Below are 11414 nucleotides of genomic sequence, written 5' to 3'. Positions count from 1 at the left end.
AAGCCAAGTATAACCTCCAAGCAGGTTCTGGTAAGCGTCTGGGTGGTGCAGCGGTCAGGGCTGTTGGTTAACGTTCTGTAGACTCCGGTTCGAGTGCTTGCGGCAACCAGCGGTACCTTAATGGATATGTCTTATTTCTCTATCATGTGAATGGTAAAGTCAAGTATAACCTCCAAGCACGGTCTGGATAGAGTCTTGGTGGTGAAGCGGTCAGAGGCAGTGGTTTAATGCTCTGTAGACGAAGGTTCGAGTCCCCGCTCACAGGGCCACCAGAGGTACGTAAATGGATACATCTTATTTCTCAATCATGTGAATGGTAAAGTCAAGTATATCCTCCAAACACATATTGGAGGCAGAGTCTTGGTGGTGCAGCGGTCAGGGCTGATGGTTAACGGTTAGTTAACGCCCTGTAGACTAAGGTTCGAGTCCCCGCTCACACGGCCACCGAGATAAGAATACACCAAGGTCGGCTCCTCCACGTTGGCGCGTATCCCAGAACCCCACCTCCCCTTCTCCGGGGGGGGTGGGGGGGGGGGCAAAGACTAAAGGGGTCTTGGTACTTGTGGCAAGGACTAAAGGGGTCTTGCTACTTGTGGCAAGGACTAAAGGGGTCTTGCTACTTGTGGCAAGGACTACTATGTTACTTTTCCCATTATAACTTTTTTCAAAGGGAAACTTTCAAAAAGTATCACTTATTTTTGACTTTTTAAAAGTTTCCCTTTTTGATGAAACTTTTTAAAAGTTATATATTATGTTTTTTTTTAAATGTTTTTTTTTGTGTTTTCTGTTTTTTTTTGGAAAAAATGTTGTTTTGAAAAAAAATACCCTTTTTTACATGATTTTTTTTTAAAAAACAAAAGGTTTTTTTTAATAAAAAAGTTGTTTTTTTGTATTTTTTTTAAAAAAGGTGTTTAAAATTTTGGTTTTTTTGTGATAAAGGGTGTTTTTTAAAAAAAAAAGGTTTTTTTTTTTTTGGGAAAATGTTGTCTTTGGTGGTTTTTTTTTTAAAAAAGGTTGTTTTTTTTAAAAGAAAATGTTTTTTTTGTGAAATTTTTTTTTTTTTTTTAAAGAAAGGTTTTTTTTTAAAAGAAAGTGTTTTTTTTTAAATAAAAAGCCCCCTTTTTTTCAAAGGGAAATTTTCTTTAAGTAACACTTTTTGAAAGTTTCCCTTTGATGAAACTTTTTAAAAGTTATATATTTTTTTTTTTTTTTTGGTTTGTGTTTTTTGTGTTATTTTGTTGTTTTTTTAGAAAAAATGTTCTTTGGTGTTTTTTTTAAAAAAAATTGGTTTTTTTTTTGGAAAAAAAAAGGTGGTTTTTTTTGGAAAAAAATTATTTTTTGTGTTTTTTTTTTTAAAAAGGTGGTTTTTTTTTAAAAAAATTGTTTTTGTGTTTTTTAAAAATGTTGTTTTTTTTAAAAAAGGTCTTTTTTTTGAAAAATTTTGTTTTGTTTTTTAACATTTTATTTATTTCTTTTTAAAAAAGGTTTCTTTTTTTTAAAAAACACTTTTTTAAAAAGTTTTTTTTTTTAAAAAACCTTTTTTTAAAGGTGTTTTTTGTAAAAAGTGTTTTTTTTTTTAAAAAATACTGTTTTTTTTGAAAAAATGTTTTTTTTTAAAAAAAAGGGTGTTTTTTTTAAAAAAAAGGGTGGTTTTTTTTAAAAAAAGGGTGGTTTTTTTAAAAAAACTTTATATTTAAAAAAAAAAGGTGTTTTTTAAAAAAAAGGTGTTTTTTTAAAAAAAAGAAGTGTTTTTTTTGTATTTTCTGTTAGTTTTTTTCAAGCAAGGTGATTAGGGGGCTCTATAATGGGTGGGTGGGATGTTCATAAAAGTAGCAAGACCCTTTTAGTCCTAACACCCCAGCCCCTGAAGGACCCCTTAAGTCCTTACCGCAAGTAGCAAGACCCCCTCCTTCCCGCAAGTAGCAAGACCCCCATTAGTCCTTACCCGTGGCAGAACCCCACCCCCCCCAGAGGAGGGGGTGGGGTTCTGCCACGTTGGGGACCGTTAGGGGGTACTCCCTTCTTGGTGGCCGGGTGAGCGGGGACTCGAACCTGAGTCTACAGAGCGTTAAGTAACCGTTACCCATCAGCCCTGACCGCTGCACCACCAAGACGCATACCAGTACGTGTTTGGAGGTTATACTTGACTTTACCATTCACATGATAGAGAAATAAGATGTATCCATTAACGTACCTCTGGTGGCCGTGAGAGCGAGGACTCGAACCTGAGTCTACAGAGCGTTAAGTAACCGTTACCCATCAGCCCTGACCGCTGCACCACCAAGACGCATACCAGTACATGTTTGGAGGTTATACTTGACTTTACCATTCACATGATTGAGAAATAAGATGTATCCATTAACGTACCTCTGGTGGCCGTGAGAGCGAGGACTCGAACCTGAGTCGACAGAGTGTTAACCAACAGCCCTGACCGCTGCACCACCCAGACGCTTACCAGTACATGTTTGGAGGTTATACTTGACTTTACCATTCACATGATAGAGAAATAAGATGTATCCTGTACGGTACCTCATGAACCCTGGTTCTGAGCAGGGCACCTGAACCTACATAGTGTCTGGCAGCTCATCATTCTTATTAGCCGTGCGTGCGGGGACTCGAACATGAGTCTACAGAGCATTAACCAACAGCCCTGACCGCTGCACCACCAAGACACTGACCAGAGCATTTTTGGAGGTTATACTTGACTTTACCATTCACATGAGCAGGGCATGTAAATGGGTTGAGGAGCAGGGCACCTCAACCTACATAGTGTCTGAAAGCTCGTCATTCTTATTAGCCGTGCGTGCGGGGACTCGAACCTGAGTCTACAGAGCTTTAACCAACCGTTAACCACCAGCCCTGACCGCTTCACCACCAAGACGCATAGCAGAGCGTGCTTGGAGGTTATACTTGGCTTTACCATTCACATGATAGAGAAATAAGATGTATCCATTACGGTACCTCTTGAACCCCGGTTCGGAGCAGGGAACCTGAACCATAGTGTCGGAATGCTCATCATTCTTAACCGTGTGCGCATGCGGGGACTCAAACCGGAGTATACAGAGCGTTACCCAACAGCCCTGACCGCTGCACCACCAAGACACTTTCCAGATTATGTTTGGAGGTTATACTTGACTTTACCATTCACATGATGGAGAAATACGATGTATCCATTACGGGACTCAAACCTGCACCTGCAGAGTGTTAACCCTCTTGAATATAAAGTGCATTATAAATACAATTTATTATTAACCCACAACCCATACCGCCACACCACCAAGACACAGATTAGGAAGTTATAATTGACTTCACAATACACAGTGTCTGAAAGCTCATCATGACCGTCATCATGACCGTGCGAGCAGGGACTCGAACCTGCACCTGCAGAGTGTTAACCCACAGCTCTCTCCACTTCCCCATGGAGATTGGCATCAATCTTTGGTCGAAGGCTATATCCATCAGTTCAATAGAAATATCATTACAGACTTTACAGACTTATTAGACTTACTAGACTTACCCTTTAGTTAATTCACATAAATTTAACAGGAATTTGCACTCTGGTCTCCAGAGTGCTATCCAATAGTGCTCTCCACTGCACCTAATAATATATATAATAATATATACATACATTCATACCCTACACACTCTGGAGATTAGATTAATTATATTTAAATTATTATGACCATGGAGCCTTTATTTGCATGGGTTTACATTTCGGTCCGTGTAGCATGGAAAAATCAAAGAAAAACTCCCGTTCTTTTTATTTATTGTCAGTTTTTGAGGAGGTGCTTCAAAAATGCAGCGCTATATAAAACCTATGTATTATTATTATTATTATCCAAAATCTATAAATGGTATGTTGCGCCAAAAAAAATTGCGTACACGAGCTGAGATTTCATCGCAGCCTGCGCTCACGCTGCTGCTGCCATCCCTACAGCTGAAAGGGTGAGTCAGAGTTCCGCCAGGCAACAGCTCTTTTCTACGCTGCTTATGAGGTCATGTGAGCATAAATATCGCAACTGAAAGACAACGTATTCCGTGACATCCAATTTGCGCTCTGTCTCAGGAAGTCACAAAACGAACACTCAATTTATTCATCAATATTAAAATAAATGCGGTGGTCATCTATGAACCGTAAAATAATAAATACGAATGAAACCCTTTGAGTTTATCAAAAAGCGTTTATTAATATTCATAGTAATGTCACACAAGTTCACAAAGTGTTTTAAGACATGTCTGGCTCAGTTTGGTGTGTGTGTGTATGCAAGTGTTGGTGTGTAAATTCTTTAAACAGTGCAGTTTTAAATAATCGACCACAAAGGGAAATAGAGGGGGAAGGTGTATTGCAACAGGAAAAATAGAAATCTCATTTAAAAAGATAACGAACAAGGAAAAACAAAAAAAAAGTGTTCAAAAATAACATTTAGCACCATCTATCCCATAGTATTCAACAGATAATATCATTAAAATCTCATCTTAATAAGTACCCTGCCCCCTATGGAATAAAAAAAATCATAAACCCAGAAGAGAAATGAAAACACGATAAACAAAATAACTGTTTCTCATCTCTAATAAACACACACACACACACACACAATGACAGCGTTCTGTGAGTAGTATCGTCTATGTGAGCTACAGGGGAAACGTGGTGTTATGTCCAAGATAAAGATGGAGGGGGGGAGAGAGACAAGCACCAGGTAAACAGTAGTCCCTCGCCCGACCTCGTATTTCTTTAGTCCACACTTTATACCAAACAGACACAAAGGGGACACTTAGCACCTTTTGATGAACGATCCTATGGAGAAAACCAATGTCCAATAAATAGAAGAGAAACACTTTTAAATAAAGGAAAGAGGAACAGAGACATGTACAATGTAAGGGGAAACATTCGGCAGTTATGATATAGACACACAAACAAAGCCCACTTGATGACGATCGCTTTTAGACAATTACAACCTGATGGCCAATATTAACTCTCAACAAGGAAATAAAATATGTAGAATGTCATAATAAAAACAAGATTCACACATCACGATTCTGAATGACAAAAAGAAAATTCAAGATGAAGTCCTGAAAAAAACCAAAGTCTATGCAACCCGTATGTTTTGAAGCATTCCAAACCGTTTTTTTCTCATATTCTTAATGCTTTAGAAAATGTTCATATCTCTATTCTTAGTATTTTTCTAAATACAAGTGACAAGGCCAATGTGGTATATATCTAGGCTGATCTAGTTTAGAAAAAAACTCAACACAATAAATTATTTTTTTCTCATAAAAGCACTCCACGATAATCGCAAACAGCATGTACAAAATTCAGTATTCAACACGGTAAAAAAAAACAATTAAAACATGCCGTCAGACCGCTCCTATGTCGTTTGTTCAATGGCAGCACTGACTGCACCGTGGTCGTCAAGTTTACCGTTGCCAGGGCAACTGGCTGGCGGAGTGCACCTTCTGAGAGTAAACTGGCGTTTTTTTGATTGGCGGTTTTTGAATGCTATGTAAACTGGTATTTTCCGTTGGCTGTTCGGCAAGTATTAGCAGTAGTAAAAAAGAAAAAAAGTTTTTTTTTTTTTTTTATAATGACGGTTGCAAAGTGAAATGCTGTGTTTTGTCCCGGCTGGGAGGAGTTTTGGTTATGACTGAGAGGAGGTGGAGGGCTGTCACCGGGAGCCAGACACGGACGACTGCAGGGAGAGAGTGAGAGAGAGACGTCAGGATCACTCCAGACAGGCGAGCCAGAGTATGAGGTGGTGGGGAGGGCTCTTACCAGGTTGAAGGAGTCGTAGGCGGTCATGAGCTCGTCGATGCGGTACTGCTCCAGCACCACCACATTGGCCAGGCTGGGGCTGCGGTGGCGGGCGCAGTCCTCACAGTGCACCACGTACGTCTTCCTGCTGCTGCTCTCGCTGGTCACGAACAGCAGGTCAAACACCTCCACCTGGTGGACACAACGCGCCATTGACATCAGTGGAACGTGCAACGTGGGGCAGGTAGTTTGAAAGATCCCGTTTCATGGCTTGGATGGGAATTGAATTGCTTTGGGGATCAGTTAGGGGATTTTGTTCGCAGATGGCCACAGATAAGATTTCGGGGGGGGGGGGGGGGGGGGGGGGTGGCCATCCCGCTATCCTTCAGTATCATGGGGGCTTCAGAATAGCGAGGCTAAACACTAGGGCTGTGTACTCACGTCACACTCGTTGCAGTAGTAGGCGGGCTCGTCCTTGACGCGGCTCTGGTAGGAGATCTTCTTGCCCCCGGCCACCAGCTGGTCTCTCAGCACCTGGATGTGTTTCATGGACTGCAGGAGACAGTGCCTGCAGATGGAGATACAAAGTGAGCTTTCTACAACGATAACACCCTACTGCATTAGCTGGCTCCATCTCACACCAATTACTAAATATTTCCCCTTTAGATGACCATTTTTCTCCCCCACTCACTTGAGCATCTTGAAGGTGTCGGGGTCGGTGACCTTGACGGTGCGCGCCACGTTCCAGGACACATGGATCATGGGGACGATGGACTTCACCTTCTTCACCTCGTTCCACTCAAACCGCTCCAGAGCCAGCTGGTACTGGTATGCTACACACACACACACACACGCACACACACAGAGGCGTTAACATTCGGGGAGCAACAAGCCAGGTTAACTACTCGATTAATGTCAATGCATCCAGTGGCATTAGCCCGCAGCTTCTAGCTAGCTCATGCCCATATATGGGGTGTCACGGCTCCAGCCCGGCTCACCATTGAGAGGACCCACGTTCCAGGCGATGTTGTTGCACCAGCCCACGGCCTGGACCCAGTGCACCGTGCCGGCGTTGATCCACACCAGGTCCCCGGGCCGCTGGATGAAGCGGTACACGGGGATGTTGGCCTTGTAGAGGTCCTCCAGCACTGGCCACCAGGACCCCGTCAGGTAGTCCACGCCGTGCCTGAGCAGAAACCCAACGTTAGGCTCCCAATGTCGGCATGACGTCTCTAACGGTACCAGAAGTGTTTAAGGGCCCCGGTTCACCCAACAGGTAAACAGACCCTCTCTAGGGACCTGGTTTGACAGGTCCTGCTGTGGACACCATCGGCCGAACGACACTTACTTCTCACAGAAGTCGCTGATGGCGTGCCAGTAGTTCTCGTGCACAGAGAACCACTCGCAGTCCCCCGGGCCGATGTTGACGTTGACCGAGCAGAAGTTGTTGTTCTCCTGGTGACCTGCGGGGGGCAACGGAGGGAAGGTTACATGGCTGTATGCGTCAGGAGATATCACTACATTGATTGGACATCTGGACATAGGAGGAAGCCTCAATAAAAAGGTGCAAGAATATGGTTTCAGATCCTTTTCAGTGTTTCCTGGTTTGGTAAAAATAAGACTTCTTATCCTCCATGAATCAAAAAAAAATGGATGTTAGCATGACTCCCTTTTTCTACGACCAACTGAAAAACGAATGAGGTCATCGGGGGACTCGGGACCACCCAACCAGACGATTGGTGGTCGAGTTGGGGGGCGGGTCTTACCTGGGGTGCGGCTGCCCGGGACTTTCATGTAGAGCTGTACGGTGTTCATGCCCAGGATGGTGTGGCCCACGTGGCTCAGCATGTTACCGCTGGACGCCACGCGCATGAAGGCGGGCAGCTTCTGCAGCTCCTGCAGCTGGGACTTCCACCTGGGGGGGGGGGGGGGGGGGGGAAACGGGGGATTAGGGGGTCTTCAACCCAATACTTTAAGATCAATCTATAATAAGTAAAAACCCCATTGTCTAGCCTTCTTGTTAAATCAATGTATTGTGTTTGGATAGGAGGTGACGGACGGTTTGGAGTTCCTGACTACGTACCGTTTGGGGTCCGAGAGGTCGATGTTGGTGCCGAATTTAATGATCTTCCCCACTGGCTTCTGCTCACCACTGACGGAGGGGAAAGCACATACATAGATATCAAACCACGCATTCACTTTTTTATTACCAGTTAAAATAGACGGACGTTTCTTATTACCTGCTGCCAGCTTCTTTAGGTGGGTCCTTGCTGGGTGTGTCAAGACAACTCAATGGCTTCTTCTCCTTCTTGTCACCCTCTTCTTCGTCCTCCTCTTCACTTCCTTTCTCCTCCTGCGGACACATGGATGTAAATGTTAACACCCAAATACGTACAGACACAGGAGTTCAATGAGGGCTCATCACTGAGCTGGGAGCGCTGGTGCCTCCGGGTGACGGCCGTTCGAGGGGATGGGGCTCTGAGGGTCGGGGAGGTCTTCTTACCTGCAGGCTCTCCTGGAAGCTGGAGGCCTGGTACTGGGCGTACTTGGCGATGGTGGTGTGGGAGCGGCTGCTCTCGCAGGGCCAGGTCTGGCCCGTGCCGCTGGGGTCCCAGTTCTCGTCGGCGGGCTGCTGCACCTGGGTGCGGACCTCCACCGCCTGCTCCGCGTTGGCGTCCACCAGGGACTTGGTGGAGAACAGGCCCAGGTCTAGAGGAGGAGGGGGAGGTTCTAGAGTGAGCGGGTTCCCAGTCGGGTCTACCTCTACTGGAAGAGCGTGGGTAGGGCTTATAGCCACCCAACTTATTATTATTATTATTAAGCTCCGGTTGCAAGAATTACTCCATCAACTTCTGGGTTAATTTTAATAAAGTGTCCTTGCTTTACGTCCATTCTTTGTGGCATTTCTTTGTGACCTGGTTGGTTGTGGCACATAATGATTTAACGTCATTCACCTTGTGTGTAGTCAGGAGACAATATAACACATACGTGCCATGAATCTAGGATGTTGTAATGCCCCATACCCTCTATCTGCTTCCTAAGGACCCATTTGAGTGCACTCTCGCTTTTGATCAGAGCGTCCGCTGAATGACCCCACAGTGAGGAGGTGAGACTAGCAGTGTGTGAGTACGTACTGAGTCTAAGCGATCCAGCCAGGCCTCTGATGACCGTCACAGGGTTCTTGGGGTCGGTGCAGAACTGCAGCAGCACCGGGGAGAAGGCGTCCCTCTTGCTCTCCAGCTGAACAGGATCGAGATCATGGACACGGTCATTTGAAGTACGGCTGTCAATTGTTTGTGAGGTAGGCTTATAAGGTAACCAAACAAATAGGCTTGTGCAGACTTAAATCATAAGCACCTGAAAACACTAATAACCAGAGGAACAACACACAACCCAATCTGAACGGTATGGTTGTCTAATTCAAAGCTTCATCAGACATTCATTGGTTTAGCGCGTTTGGCGACTTACATAAATGCTGGGTGTCGGAGGGTAGAGCTTCTCCCTGGGGAGGGGCACCTCCGAGGTCATGGTGGGGGGCTTCACGGAGAAGGCCGGAAGCAAGTAGGACTCTCTGAACTTCCCCTTGACCCTGGATCCCCTGGGAGCGCGGAGAACAGGGTCAATCAAGGCTCTCAAACACAGGAGACGTAATGCTGCGGGGTGGACCGTTCCTTTTGGGATCCCAATCCAAAACTAATAAAACATCTTTAGCTTTATATTGGGCCATTCTTCCTTTTTATTTTTTAAAATGCTTTAAAGGTCCAGAGGCTTTTCTGAGCGTTAATGTGAATGCAACCAATAGCTAGAATAAATACCTGCTCCTCAGCTTATACTTATTATTCATGGGTTTCAGAAGGCTGTATATCAATGAGTCTCACTGGTGACTGGTCCTCGGGGGGTACTCACTTGCAGGCCCTGATGATCTCCCCCGCCTTGTTCCTAATGGTGATCTCCTCCAGCGGGATCCTCTTCTCCTCCACCTCCGAGGCGATGAAGGTCTCCCGGTCGCCGCTCTCCACCTTGATCAGCCGGATCTTCAGCTCCTTGGGCGGCCCGTCCGAGAGCGCCTTCAGCTTCAGGAAGTCGTCGGCGCCCGCCACCGCCGTCGTCTCCGCCTCGGGGTCCAGGCGGCTTGGCGACGAGGAGGAAGAGGAGGAGGGCGCCTCGCCCCTGGACGTCCACTCGCCGGGCTCCCCCTCGCTGGCGGAGCCGGCCGTCGTGTCCTTACGTTGCTTCTTCTTGTCGTGCGAGCGGTTCTTCTCGCGCTGCTCCTTGCTCTGGAGGTCCAGGTCTCCGAGGATCCGCCGGTCCTTCTCCTTGTGGCTCTTGCCCTCCTTGTGGCGCTTGCGGTGGCCGGAGCCGGCGTGGGAGGACAGGGCGGGGGAGGAGGAGGAGGAGAAGGCCATATCGGCCCTCTTCTCCCGCTCCTGCTTCTTCCTCTCCTTGCGCTCCTCGTGGTTCTTGCTGTGGCTGTGCTTCCTCTTCGTCTCCCCGTCCCTCTCCCTCGCCCGCTCTCGGCTCTTGTCCTTGATCCTCTCGCGCTCCTTCTCCTTCCCGTGCGACGCGTGTCCCCGGTCCTCCAGCTTGATGTGGCGCTCGGGGGAGCTCCTCTTGTCGGCGTGCCGACCGATGAGGACGTCACAGCTCCGGCCCAGCTCCGCCAGGGAGGTCTCGGAGATGGTGGTGAGCTTCTCCATCGCCTCCTCCTTGATGTCCGCCGGCTCCACGGTGGAGGGGACGAACGCCGTCCTCTGGTCCGTCGCCTCCCTCCGAACGTCGGCTATCGCCGCCTTGCTCTCCGCCAGGGGATACGGGGAGGTCTTGGGGTCGGGGGCCACCCCCGGGTGGCTGGGGTCCGAGGTGGGGGAGCTGCCCTCCTTCTGCTGCCGGTGGATGTGGGGCCCGAGCGACAGCGACGACGAGTACTTGACCCCGAGCAGGGCGGAGGGTGGCGGCCTGCCGAAGGGCCCGCCACGGTACGCGTACCTCTGGCTCTCCTTGACGGTGGCCAGGGACTTGAACATACTGCTGACGCCCGTCTGGTGGAGGTGGGGCCTCTGGGGCGGCGGCGGGGAGCTGGAGGGCGTCTCCGACTCCTCCTCGTCCTCCTCCTCGTCCGCCTCGCTCTTGCTGAGCTCGGGGAGGCCGTACAGCTTGGCCAGGTCGCTGTGCCGGTAGTTGGTGTTCTCCTCGGGGCCCGGCCCCGAGCGGGGCCGCTGGAGGAGCTGGGGCCCGGCGCCGGGGGCCGCCTTGGGGCCCTCCTCGTCCTCCTCGTTGAAGGAGGAGGTGCGGCTGCAGGGGGAGGCCAGCGAGCCCTGCCGGCTCAGCACGGGGGGGCTGGCGAACTCCTCCTGGTTGGCCGGGTGCTTGGGCGCCGGGATGAGGTCCGGGGCGCAGGGGTAGCCCGGGCCCCCCACCGCAGCCGCCGCCGCCGGGTCGCCGCCGGGGGGGCGGCCGCCGACGCACAGGGCCTCCTCCTTCTGGATGGACTCGTCCAGCATGGCCATGATGTTGGCCAGGCCGTCGGGGAGCAGCGTGGACAGCTCCGACGGCTCCTCCTCGAAGGGCCCGCCGTCAGAGTCCTCGTCCAGGGGCCGGAGGAGCAGCCCCCCGGGGGCCGAGGGTGGCGGCCCCTCCCTGGGGAAGGCCTGGTACAGCTTCGGGG

General features: G+C 48.4%; 1 protein-coding gene across 1 annotated transcript; it reads right to left on the bottom strand.

The window, feature by feature from the left end:
• Positions 1 to 3977: 3977 nt before the first annotated feature.
• Positions 3978 to 11412, bottom strand: LOC130370465 (lysine-specific demethylase 6B-like; the record flags this gene model as incomplete). Its single annotated transcript, XM_056576216.1, has 13 exons — positions 3978 to 5687; positions 5771 to 5941; positions 6191 to 6317; positions 6441 to 6582; positions 6748 to 6935; positions 7098 to 7212; positions 7516 to 7664; positions 7833 to 7901; positions 7990 to 8102; positions 8253 to 8458; positions 8884 to 8989; positions 9218 to 9347; positions 9656 to 11412. Coding segments are annotated over 13 exons (3297 nt in total), but the record flags the coding sequence as incomplete, so codon positions are not given.
• Between the last annotated feature and the right edge of the window lie 2 nt (positions 11413 to 11414).

Source organism: Gadus chalcogrammus, chromosome 17 (genome assembly GCF_026213295.1).
Source record: "Gadus chalcogrammus isolate NIFS_2021 chromosome 17, NIFS_Gcha_1.0, whole genome shotgun sequence".
Taxonomy (NCBI): domain Eukaryota; kingdom Metazoa; phylum Chordata; class Actinopteri; order Gadiformes; family Gadidae; genus Gadus; species Gadus chalcogrammus.
The sequence above is the reverse complement of the archived record's forward strand: the minus strand, read 5'-3'. Positions and strand labels throughout refer to the sequence as shown.